This window comes from Pleurodeles waltl, chromosome 10, assembly GCF_031143425.1.
Source record: "Pleurodeles waltl isolate 20211129_DDA chromosome 10, aPleWal1.hap1.20221129, whole genome shotgun sequence".
NCBI classification, from domain to species: domain Eukaryota; kingdom Metazoa; phylum Chordata; class Amphibia; order Caudata; family Salamandridae; genus Pleurodeles; species Pleurodeles waltl.
In genome coordinates this window covers 1,024,807,641-1,024,820,454 of record NC_090449.1, presented here as the reverse complement: position 1 = coordinate 1,024,820,454, position 12,814 = coordinate 1,024,807,641, and the positions used below count along the sequence as shown (strand labels likewise).

Below are 12,814 nucleotides of genomic sequence, written 5' to 3'. Positions count from 1 at the left end.
AAGAAAACTTTTCACTTAATGCAGTGATATTTTTCTGACTTTTTAGTAAAAATAAAGAAGAGCTCAGTGCTCCAGGATCCTAACTGAAGGAGCCAGAAAAATTAACTGAACTAACTGACACCTGTGGGGCATGATGGGATACAGGGGGTGCTGTGAGATTCTTAAAGGCACAGTTCCAGTTTTCTATGCTTATTCTTTCAATGAAGCCTATTGCTCAACAATGCCATATATTTCCTTTATTTTCTACTTTTAAATAAAGGTTTGTAGGAAGATCCCTATTCTCAGCTGTTTTTGATCGCTTGCAATGTATTGCTAACATAGGCGGTCACTATGAACATAGGCGGTCCGGACCGCCATGCCGGCGGTCCACACTGCCATATTATGTTCATGGCGTGACCGCCACAGGCGGAACTCCGCCACCGCCAGGCTACCGCTGCCAGGCAGCCTGACGATGGCAAAGTTCCTTATTCGACAGGGCAGCGCTGCCGGATAATGAACCTGTGTCCACCAGCCTTTCCCTGGCTGTGTCCCCCGCCAATGAAAGGCTGGCAGAATGGGAGCCCATGTACTTGGCATGGGCAGTGCAGGGGCCCCCGTGCACAGCCCTGCCGCGCATGTCACTGCCCGATTTACGGGCGTTGATATGCACGACCGGTGCTGCTGCATCCGCCGCACTGTGACATTGACGACAGCTCCATATGGAGCCGTCGGCAATGTGCAGGCCCAGCATTCCATTGGCCGGCTGGTGGAAACACTGTTTCTACCCACCGGCCCAGCGGAATGTCCTTTATTGGGCCGGCGGGGTCCTTAACGGGCTGGTGGTCTGTGTTTAGTTAAATCAGTGCTTGTTCCCTGTTCCACAGGAAGGCCTGCAGTGACCAATTATGAGGCTGTAAAGAAGAGTGCCAAGCAAGCAAACAAATGGTAAACAATAGGCGGGCGCCAGCCCTTTTTAGTTAACAACAGTCTCACAAGCAAGATGCATGAGCTGACAAATGTTTTCACAGGCTCGACACTAAAATGGGGGGTCTCCACATTTTCTTTTGCTCCTTTCACCTCTCTTATGGACATTTGAGTTTCAGGACAGTCCTGAAGGTGGCACTGTGCCAACATCCTGGGAAAGGGTTCTACAGACGTTTGATGAGGCATGGAGGTGGCCAACGCATATTTAAAAGATGCCACTTTGTCTAATAACTGAAGTAAATCAATCATATTATACTCATGACAGCGAACATTTTACAAAAACATCACGCTTACAAGACGTTTAATTAGGTGAAGAACAAGAAATATATATATTTGTGTTCATTAAGAAAATACTCGGTTTCTAAAATGCAAAGTTACAAGCACTAGCAAACCTCAGATTATCTAACTTTTTTTTTTTTTTACAACAAAATCAACATGCATGCTATTTCCATTTCTTAAACAGGTTTCCTTTAAAGTGGCGAGATAACTTGCATTTTCTGTTTACATTTTAGTAAGCACCTTAAGAAATGTAAAATGAATACTATCAGGCAGAAGAGTTTTGATTACGGTTTATGTTAAAGGGCAACCTTTTTTCCAATCAGGTCAGTAACATTATTTAAATACAACTCAAGTCTCCATAGAGCTTTGTGCAACAATGCAGTTATGGCACCATGTTCTGTGACTGTATTCCCATGGGATAACACTTGCATTTAATGAGCACCATATTGACAAGAGGCTTGACAGGAAGGGACACAAGTTTGACATGGACAATGTCCATCCCACAGGTCCGCCTTAACCTGATTATGGGCAGGTTTAAAGTACTAGTTCTAGAAGCAGGTACCAGTCTTATCACAAGCTCCAAGTTTGCTTTGAACGAATTTGATTTATCACATAGTTTGTAGTCAACTCCTTGAAGGATCGGGATGAGCTTGAGATTTTGTTGGAAAAGCTGGAAATTGGACAACCAGAAAGAAGCTCCAGGTACAGTTGTGTCTTCTCGAAGTACCTTCGTAGTTGGAAAACCTGTTGGACACATCAGCAACCTGAATAAAGCAACAGACTGGAGTGCAAAATTGCTTGTGCTTTGAGGCCTATCAAAGCTGCTTAACAGGTCTGCCTGTAGGACTAGGAATATCTAGAATTTAGGGGGTTAAATTATGGATCCACGTGTCTGCTGCACCATGAAACATAAGATATGGCTGGTGTGGCCTTGTTTGCAAGCCACAGTCAACAACGAATCAGGTACCTGCAGAGCCAGAAGCAAACCAGACTCTGGCTTGGAACCTTTGGCACAGTTCCTCATATTAAAACTGAGGTAAATTACATTGGCTAACAATGATGCATGAAAATATCTTATTAAAAACACACCAGGGCTCTCCTTTCCAGTGTAATATCTTGTCTCGTATATTAGGAATACCCTATTCCAAACTTTTTGCAAAGCCATAGTTCAAGGCAATCTATCCTTAGGCAGAGCCAATATGACGAGTAGAATCACATCAAATATTTTTTAAAAATGCACCAAAACACAGAACACTAACACATACATTGTGCAGAGTGCCAAGACAGAGCTCCATGGGACTGATTGCTCAACACCGCTGTCGAACAAGCAGTATCTCTTACTTACAAGTGCTGCTACATAAAATACATCTGTCACAAAGGGTGAACGGGAGAAAGGATAGCTGGTACGAATGCTGATGTGAAATCTAGTGCTCAGTGCAAGGTGTTTGCGATCACACTGGGATCGCTGCATAAATGCACTCTCTCAGCAGAGCCGATTATCCATACACAGAATGAGGTATGTTCTAATGTTCAATAGCAACGTCAAGTGTCTTCCAGAATGGGTTCCCGCCGCGTCCCAATCTCGGTATTCCGATGACCGGAGAAGAAGTCACTTTGGTAGAAAACCTTATTGCGGGTTATTAGAAATATCTCCACAAAACCCTTCAGTTGAGGCCAAATGAATTCTCAAATATACACAGTGCACGGCTTACGACGGGCAGGTAGGCAGCTGGTGTGGCGAGAAACGTTTGCCCATTGCGTTTTATCTAACGAACATGACCTTGAACTGTTTAGAAGTTAAAAAACTGAGCAGAAAAACAAATATTATGACTGTGATAAGATTCCAGCAGAAAGGATATATTATCCACGGGTTTATGACGGGGTTCCAAGTTTCCTAGGAGACATGGGGCAGTCCTGTTGTGAAAGATTCCCTTCGTACCTTTTTCCACAGGATATTGAACCTGAGCTGAAGTGAGCCTGGTCCAGAATTTACTTCTCAGATCTCCTAAAACGTACACGTTAGTGGCAAAATAAAATATACATTTTAGCATTTCTTTAGTAAAACCACGAGTTTGCTACCATTGAATACATGCTGATTGTATGCAGCAAAAACAACAAAGTACTACTGTCTATATCTGCTACAAACCTTAATATATATATATTAATAATATACGAGTTAAGAATAGAGTTTTCTTGAGTGGGTGTGTGGCATACAATGCTGAATAAAGTGCAACTGTTCAGTGTTGCATATTCACTTATAATTTAAGAACATCTTCCAGTTAAAAACATGAGCAATATCTTTTAAAGTATATCTTAAAAGCTGAGTTCTTTTCAATCGAAGTATATAAATATAAATGAGAGATCTGGAAGCAAGAAGTGTAAAAATGGTACAACGCTACAGCTAAAAGTGTTCCAACAAATAGGCACTTTTGGGTACAAGTGTGCAAGATACTTCTTAAAGGAAGCAATGGATGTGCAAAACAGTCTTCGAGTCACTTCATTGTCCGTTTACATGCGTCTCCTCCGGAGCAGCAGGCACCGCAAACAGGCAGTCATTGCTTGCAAGCCCCGGTCAGTCCACGGAATCACATATCTCCTTGACTTTCTGGTTGAAATCGTCTGGTTGGTCAGCATACACATAGTGGCCTGCCCCACGAATGGCCTACATATAAAAAACAACATATCCAGCAAGATGAGATTCTTAATTTCCATTATTCGGTTGTATCTCATTTTTAAAGTAAAACATAAATAAATTATGTGAAACCTCATATCTTTACATAGAACTAAATAGGAAACAAATTTTGAGTTTTGACCCCTGAAATGGCACACAATTATTCATGCAGAATCAGATGTGAGCTGGTGTCTTAACCTTGTTGGTCACAAATGGATGCAAGAAAGTGACAAGCTAGTTGGAGAGAAAATCGGGGAGGTCACTTGTCCTTAAAGTGTAAATATTCCCTAAACCTTAGTTCTTCCCTAAAAAAAGTCTTGCAAGATAATGAACTGACCTCATGCAAATGGCACCCAATTCTACTTGGACGCCAAGTCAGACTTGCAAATCCTGGTGGCTTCTCTGTTGGTTGCCTACATTTCCACTGTGATTCCCCACTGTCACCCCTCTGAGCTCTCAGTGTTCCTCTGCAGAAGAGAAGGAGCACTGGGGCGCAGGAGGGTGCAGATCGCAAAACGACCTTTCAGGCCGCTACATGACCAGAAAAGAATGAAGCCCAGTGAGACTTACTGGTTGGCGAGGGGGCTGCTCACAGGACGGAAGGTGCTGAGACAGTGCAACAAGTAGGGGAGGAAGATTCTCCTGTATCCCGTAAGTAGTTCTCAGAGGCAGAACAGGAGAGGTTTCAATCAGGGGGCATTGGTGGGCGGTTCTATGGTTTCAGAATGATCCATAGGGAGGCAATGAGGTGGACAGCAGCAGTCTGGTTGTGAACATGGTGCTAGGAGGCTGCCATGAGGTTAAGAAGTTTCAACAATAGCAGCCCAGATGTCAACTTTTAAGAACCACTCAGGTCTTTATTAGGTGTGGAGGGCCACAAACTGTAGCAAATATGCAAGGGACCAACAACACATGAACATCTCCACCTCCTGGACCATTTCAGAGCTACTGGACTTCAACGCCACGGGTCTGAATTGCATCATTTCCATTGCAGTCCATAGCACATAGTGCTACATGGGGCGTCCTAGAAAGTGCTACGCTCGTGCCTCTCTTTTTCACCACATCCCCTGCTCTTCAGAGTGATCCCTTCTCGCAAAGAAGCATAGGGCGTTATCATACCCAGAAATACTATTCGGATCAAAACCTCACTAGGCCGTCAGTCTAGACATAAAACAAGTCAATTTGAGATTGATCAGAAACGAGGAGGCTACGGTGGGTCATTTGGACAGAACATTAAATCAGATGGATTTGTTAACTCACAATGTATGATCAACTGAAATGTAACTCAATGCAACAATCGAAAAAACATAGTTAATATGGCAGGTTGATTTAATGGGAGAGCGCGGAAGGGTGCCTGGTATGTTTACATCCTTCTCTGTTCTCTTCAGTTACTGTTATTGCACTCGACAAACAAACACTAAAATATTTTGAAGCTGTTTAGGCAGTTGGGTGTCATAAAATGGCGCACAAATGTGACATATCTATTGTGTAAGAAAATATTAAAAGGATTCCCAATTTATTAACTAGTTGCAAACTACCAGTTGGCAAAACTTTAAGGCATAAAATGTGACTTTAATGCAGAACGTAGAATAATTTATTCACTGTAAAAATGCATTTTAATAAAAAAGAATTCATTAGGTGGGTGCAAGTGGAACCCAATATTAATTAATCCCACGTGCTGCTTCTCACCAACGCTAAACAACTTAAGCAAGAAAGCGGTGAGAGACTACTCATGAGCGGTGGATCAGTGGTAAAACATGAAAAGTTAATGATGAACTTACTACAGTTTGCACAAAGCAGCCCGGCCGCAGGGACTGGATGGAGCTACCGGAGTTCCCGTCGATACACGAGCGTGCACCGTAGATGACGGTGATCGGAATGTCCGGGTCCAACTGGTCGATCCGCTTCAGCATTGGCCTCTGTGCCCATCCATAGGGCACGGTCATGTTTCTGAACGCAGTCTCCCCGCTGTGACGACAAGAGACCATCATTAAATTCACAGAAGATTCAGAGATTTAACAACTGACTGATTACAATTGTGTAACGGAGACTGTTCACTGGTCGCTGTGTGCAATGTGTGCAGTGGTGCTGGAACACATTTTAGAGTGGGGGTGCTGCCATAAGTGGTACATCACTGAAGTCATAGGGAGCCAACAGACTCACATGTCCACCGCTCAAATTAACAATTTATATTTCCTAATACTAATCCACCACTAATCCTCTGGGTTGTGGAGTAGCGTCCTACTCGCCGGAAAGCACTTCAGCGCCTCATCAGGTGTAGAGAATGAGCCACTTACATTCAGTAGGAGTGAAAAGGGTGTGGTATGTGTCCAATGGTGCATTTTGGAGCACACAGTCACAAATATATTGCTAAAGCATCGTGTGTGGAGCACGGTCATTTACAGACAACACTTTTTCCATTGACATGGCCTCTAAATTTGCACAGACGTGTAGCTTTACTGATAATAGTATATAGCACACAGATGATGTGTGGAAATTGAGTTTCAGTTAATAGTTATCATTTACATACCACCAACTTAAGCGTCTTGGTTTGTTTTGAACCTATTACAATATTTGTTTTCACCACATTTCAAAATTACAGAAGAAAGTGCTTAATCCATGCTTTCCTAACTGCTGGCATATTTTGAAATATTTGTACAGTTCAGGTTTTGTTTTGTTAGTAAACATTATCATACAGCCTTTCCTTTCCTACTCAGGAAGATTGTTATATAGTTCACATTACAAAATCCTCTCACTTTGCAGTCAGAGAAAGAAAAGTAAACACCAGTCTCCATGTTAAAAGCATATTCAGCAATTTGTTAGAAGACAGCACCTGGCATTTGACCTACATTACAAGATAAAACATAAAGGCATCTTTATTGCTCATTCACCTTCTGAACTCTAACATGTTTTTGGGGGTGCTGCACCACCCCACCCCACCTGTACCTGTGTCACTGGAGTGAGGTCTAGAGGCTCACTACGCTGCTGTGTGCTTTATTCACTCTTTGCTTCCATCAGATTGGTGTGTAGTGCTGTGCAGGGCACGTGTGCTATATATGGATTAAATTACCCTGAAAGCATCTGTTTGTGGCATGTAGTGCTGTAGATTTACATGCTCTGCATAGTCCTGCTATCTAATGTTGAGTCTGGATGTGTGCAAGTTGTTTTTCTGCAAAGAAGTCTCCTGAGTCACGAGGCAGAGTGCCTCCTCCTCTTGGTGATACTGCACATGGGCATCATCTCTATTGTTAGATTGTTTTCCCGCAGTCGGGTGAGACTGGAGTGTGTGTGAGCGTTAGTAAAGAGATGCCCATGCATATAAAATTACAAGAAGGTACACAACAACCACAGGTGACTGGGGAGGAGGGCTGGTGCATGTGAATCTACAGTACTACATGCCATGAACTGATGCTTACAGGGTAACAATCTGTTTAATGGCATGTGTTGCTATGGATACATATGCTCTGCATAGACTGTAAAGCAGTGCCCACCAGGTGGCTAACCTGAGGGTGTTGCAGTTGTTTGAAAAAGGGTACGCAGCACTTCCTGTCCTACATTTGCTTGTTGGCATGCTAATACATTCACACAGTAATGTTTAGTGAAAGTGTGTGGCGTAGACCATGTAGCTGCTTTACAAATTTCTGCTACTGCTATAATGCCCAGGAAAGCCATAGAAGGGCCTATCGTACGGGGAGAGTGGGCTCTAGGAGGTGTAGGTAAAATTCTTATAGCTTTGGCGTAACCAGTCTGAATACATTTAATTATACATCTGGAGATACCAGATTTAGGTTAGGGGGCGAAAATGCAACAGAGTTGCTTAGGTTTATGAAACCCTTTTATTCTGTCAATATAATACATTAAAGGTCTTTTTACATCTAGTGTATGAAGGGCCCTTTCTGCAACTGAATTAGGTTGAGGAAAGAAAACTGGTAATTCAACTAACTGACTGACGTGGAAAGTGAAAACTATCTTTGGAAGGGATTTTGGGTTAGCTTGAAGGACAACTCCATCTCTGTGTAGTTGAAAGAAAGGCTCTTTCAAGGCTAGTGCCTGGAGCTTACTGCCACATCTAAGTGAAGTGATTGCTACTAAAAAGACTAACTTCTAAGATAGGAATTGGAGGGAGCAGTTATGCAAAGGTTCGAATGGTAGACCCATAAGTCTGGTAAGTACAAAATTAAGATCACAAGCAGGTGCAGGGGAAACCCTGGGTGGAATTACTCCTTTAAGTCCTTCCATTAACACCTTAATGACTGGTACTTTAAACAATGATAAATGTCTGTTTTGCAGGTAGGCAGCCGCTGTAGCTAAATGCAGGCATACTTAAGTATAAGCTAGGCCAGAGGTCTGCAAATGAAGCAAATAGCAAGCAATGTTTTGAACGATTGGCGCGAAGGGTTCAATGTGTTTATCATGGCAGTAGAAAACAAATCTTTTCCACTTAGTAGCATAACAAGCTCTGGTTGTGGGCTTGCGTGCTTTCTTGAGAATGGTCATGCATTCTGGTGGGAGATTCAAGTAACTAAATTCTATGACTTCAGGACCCAAAACGCAAGGTTGAGTTCTTTTGAATTGGTGTGCCTGACTTCTCCATGATTCTGAGTGAGAAGATCTGGGTTAAGAGGAAGTTTCTCGTGCGGCACTGCTGAGAGCTCGAGTAATGTGGTGTACCATGGTTACTGAGCCCAAGTGGGAGCTACCAGAAACAGGGTGAAAGAGGTTTGCTTGAGCTTCCGAGCCACAAATGGAAGAAGTGGGTGAGGTGGAAAAGCGTAGGCAAATATCCCTGACCACTTCATCCAAAGAACATTGCCATTGGATAGTGGAGTGGGAGCCTGGAGGCGAAGTCTGGCCATTTTGCGTTGTCTGTGGCGAGCAGGTCTATCTGTGGAAACCTCCACCAGCATAAGTATGGGTGGAGTTCCCACTTGTGGACTTGTTGCTGCATCCTGCAGAGAAGGTCAATTAAGTTGTTGTTTGAGCCTGGGAGGTGTTCTGCTAACAGGTGAATGTTGTGCTGTATTGCCCAATGCCAAATCGTCTGAGACAGGCGTGCTAGCTATAGCGTGATTGTTCCCCCCTGTTTTTGTAAATACAGCATGGCTATTGTGTTGTCTGGCTGAACCTAGACAACCTTGCCTTTCAGGTGAACTAGAAATGCTTTCAATGCTAAGTAAACTGCATGAAGCTCTAGGCAGCTGATATGGAGACTTTGGTGTTTGGTGTCACTGAGACCCTGAACTGTGAGATCCTGTAGGTGTGCACCCCAACCTGTGAGGGATATGTCCGATGTGAGAATGATCTGGGAACTGGGTCTAGGAACGGCCACCCCATTGATAAGTTTTGTGTTCTACCACTGCAGAGAGTAATGTGTGCGGCTGTCTACCAACACTAGATCCTGTAACTGACCCTGTGACTGAGACCATTGACTCACCAGATATTCCTGCAGCATACGCATACGTAGTCTCGCATATGGCACTATTGCAATACAAGATGCCAATATACTTAAAACTCTTTGAACTGTTTGTTATGTGTTACTTGGGGTGAAATTCATGTAGCAGAGTGGTGATATAAATCCTGGTTGCATTTGGGTAGGCTAGGCCAAACTGTGTGTTGAGAGTAGCCTCTAGATGAGGCTGAATCTGTGAAGGATGAAGGTGAGATGTTTGTATGTTGATTATAAACCCCAGTTGATGAAGAAGTTGTAGAATGGTCTCTGTGTGTTGCAGAAACAACTGAAGGGTACTAGCTTTGATGACCTAATCGTCCAGATATAGGAAGACATAAATACTCTGCGTAGATGTGCTGCGACTACCGCTCGACATGTAGACTGAATTCAATGTCAGAGCTGGAGTCTGGTATGGAGAGGACCTTCTATTTAGCTGCTGAGGCCCTGTACAGTGCCTCCTCTGCCTGTTCGACATCATGATGGATTAAGATGTCAGGTGTCTCTTCCGGTTCTTTTTGCTGCATTTCTTTCCGACACGCCTGATGGTCCGGCAATGTTTTCTTCGATCTGAAAGATCGACAGGCCTCACAGTTTTCTTCGTTGTGGTCTGGAGACAGACACAGGTTGCAAACCTGATGGAGATCTGTATGCCGGTATTTCGAGTGGCAGTTGAGACAGAATCGAAAAGGAGATCGGTCCATTAGCAGCGCATTGTTGAGTAGAAGGTAATAAGTCAAGAAAGAAGGCCCAAAGGCCACGACCGGAGAACGCTTAATCGACGATCGAACAATTGCTTCTGTTTTCGAAAGACTTTGGTGGAACGTAACCAAAAACAATACCGACAGGTATAGTAACAACCAACTGAAGGCGACCCGAAACTGTCTCGAACCGGAGCGCTGAAGAACATGTCCGAACCCGATGGCGGAAAGAAAGCAATCCAACAATGGAGTCGATGCCCATATGTATTATCACCGAGAGGGAGAGTCACTTTGCCTTGCGACTCAAGAGACTTTTTCAAAGAAAAACAACTTGCACACATCTGGACCCACACTAGATGGCAGGAGTATGCTCAGCATGTGTATCTACAGCCACACATGCCATTGAACATATATATATATATATATATATATATATACATATATATATATAGGAACTGGATTTATGTGTGCTTATGAGTAGTTCAAAACAGGGATCCTGCAGTGCTGGGCATATGCATGTGCTGGATGCATGTTGGTCTCTGAGTAGTACAATACCTGGAAGACATAGTGCTGTACAGTGTGTGTATATTCTAAGCGTGTGCTGGGTGTATGTGTGCCTGTTAATTATACAATACATTGAAGATTCTGGGTTCCATTTTGGGAGACCCAGGGCTAATTGGAAGAACAGGAGGAGGTAGAGGAATACCCTTCAGACAGATTTGTGGATTGCTGCTTTCCTGTGAGTTGGGTGGGACATATTGGAGGAAGGCAGAGTCAGGCTCTTCAGTATACCGCAAAGGGTGCCCTCTGATTCAGAGAGAAGTCACTTGGAAGGGGCCTGGGCACATCTCAGCAAGGAAATGGAGCAGATAAGAGAGTCATAAAGATTAGGGCTGAGGCCCTGGGGTATTTTGTTAATACACATATCACTGTGGCTAGCATCCAGTCGTGAACCACAAGTCACTCAGTCTTATGGCCTGTGTTGTGGGGCTACTAGATTCAGAGTCGGTCCTCCTGTGACAGAATGCTTTCTGGAGGAAAGGCAGGGCAGAGGAGAGGGCACCTCGAAGGGAAACACACCGCAAACATAGACTTCAAAAACTCAGACTCCTAAATCACATCCGGTGTCCTGGAACAGACCATAAGCTGAAGGCCCCCAAAACTGTCAACTGTCAAGCACCCAGTTGGGCTGTGTGAGGAAGAGAAGCTCTACAAGACTTCTGCCTGCGACCAGGACAGACTCCCAGCTAAGAGAGGGATAACACCCAGAGAATCCAAGATCACCCACCCCTGGACCCTGGAACACCAGTGTCCATCTGCTTGTGGGCCCTGTGAGGGAGAGGAGAGCGCTGGAGTGAGCGAGTGAGGTCCAGTAGGAGATGCTGGTAGGAGAGACTTGTTCAAATAGAAAAGAAGAAAATATGGAGACAGAAGGCATGGTGTGGAAGAAAAGATGGAAAGAAGACTTGTTCAAATAGTACGGAAGAAAAGATGGAGACAGAAGGCAGGCTAGTGTAGTGTGGAAGAAAAAGTGGAAAGAAGACTCGTTCAAATAGTACCGAAGAAAAGATGGAGACAGAAGGCATGGTCACGTAGTGTGGAAGAAAAGGTGGAAAGAAGACTCGTTCAAATTGTACGGAAGAAAAGATGGAGACAGAAGGCATGGTCATGTAGTGTGGAAGAAAAGATGGAAAGAAGTCTCGTTCAAATAGTACGGAAGAAAAGATGGAGACAGAAGGCAGGATAGTGTAGTGTGGAAGAAAAAGTGGAAAGAAGACTCGTTCAAATAGTACCGAAGAAAAGATGGAGACAGAAGGCATGGTCACGTAGTGTGGAAGAAAAGGTGGAAAGAAGACTCGTTCAAATAGTACGGAAGAAAAGATGGAGACAGAAGGCATGGTCATGTAGTGTGGAAGAAAAGATGGAAAGAAGTCTCGTTCAAATAGTACGGAAGAAAAGATGGAGACAGAAGGCAGGATAGTGTAGTGTGGAAGAAAAAGTGGAAAGAAGACTCGTTCAAATAGTACAGAAGAAAAGATGGAGACAGAAGACATGGTCACGTAGTGTGGAAGAAAAGGTGGAAAGAAGACTCGTTCAAATAGTACGGAAGAAAAGATGGAGACAGAAGGCATGGTCATGTAGTGTGGAAGAAAAGATGGAAAGAAGACTCGTTCAAATAGTACGGAAGAAAAGATGGCGACAGAAGGCAGGATAGTGTATTGTGGAAGAAAAGGTGGAAAGAACACTCATTCACGTAGTGCAGAAAAAAAGATGGAGACAGAAGACATGTCCATTTAGTGTGGAAGAAAAGATGAAAAGAAGACTCAGTCAAATAGTATGGAAGAAAAGATGGTGACAGAAGGCATGGTCATTTAGTGTGGAAGATAAGGTGGAAAGAAGACTCATTCATGGAATGTGGAAGAAAAGATGGAGACAGAAGACATGTTCATGTAGTGTGGAAGAAATTATGGAAAGAAGACATGATCTTGAGTGGAAGAAAAGGTGGAAAGAAGCCTCATACATGTAGTGAGGAAGAACAGATGGAGACAGAAGACATGATCATGTAATGTGGAAGAAAAGATGTAAAGAAGACTTGTTCATGTAGTGCGGAAGAAAAGACGGAGACAGAAGACATAATAATGTAGTGTGGAAGAAAAGGTGGAAAGAAGACCCATTCATGGAGAGCGGAATTAAAGATGGAGAAGGAAGAGACGTTCATGCAGTGTGGAACAAAGGATGGATAGATTTTCCCCA

The 12,814-nt window shown here is 43.6% G+C and overlaps 1 protein-coding gene across 4 annotated transcripts in view; it reads right to left on the bottom strand.

Moving 5' to 3' along the window:
• Window positions 1–920: 920 nt before the first annotated feature.
• Window positions 921–12,814, bottom strand: part of ABHD5 (abhydrolase domain containing 5, lysophosphatidic acid acyltransferase) — a 134,622-nt gene continuing 122,728 nt past the window's right edge. The window contains exons 8-9 of one of the 4 annotated variants that reach the window (XM_069211971.1): window positions 5,695–5,881; window positions 921–3,904 (exon numbers count right to left, since the gene is read on the bottom strand). In XM_069211971.1, coding sequence (XP_069068072.1) covers window positions 3,815–3,904; window positions 5,695–5,881 — 277 coding nt within the window. In that variant the 3' untranslated portion in view covers window positions 921–3,814. Of the gene's footprint in view, window positions 3,905–5,690; window positions 5,882–12,814 lie in introns of all 4 variants that reach the window. The other 3 variants (XM_069211973.1, XM_069211972.1, XM_069211974.1) reach the window with 3 other exon arrangements.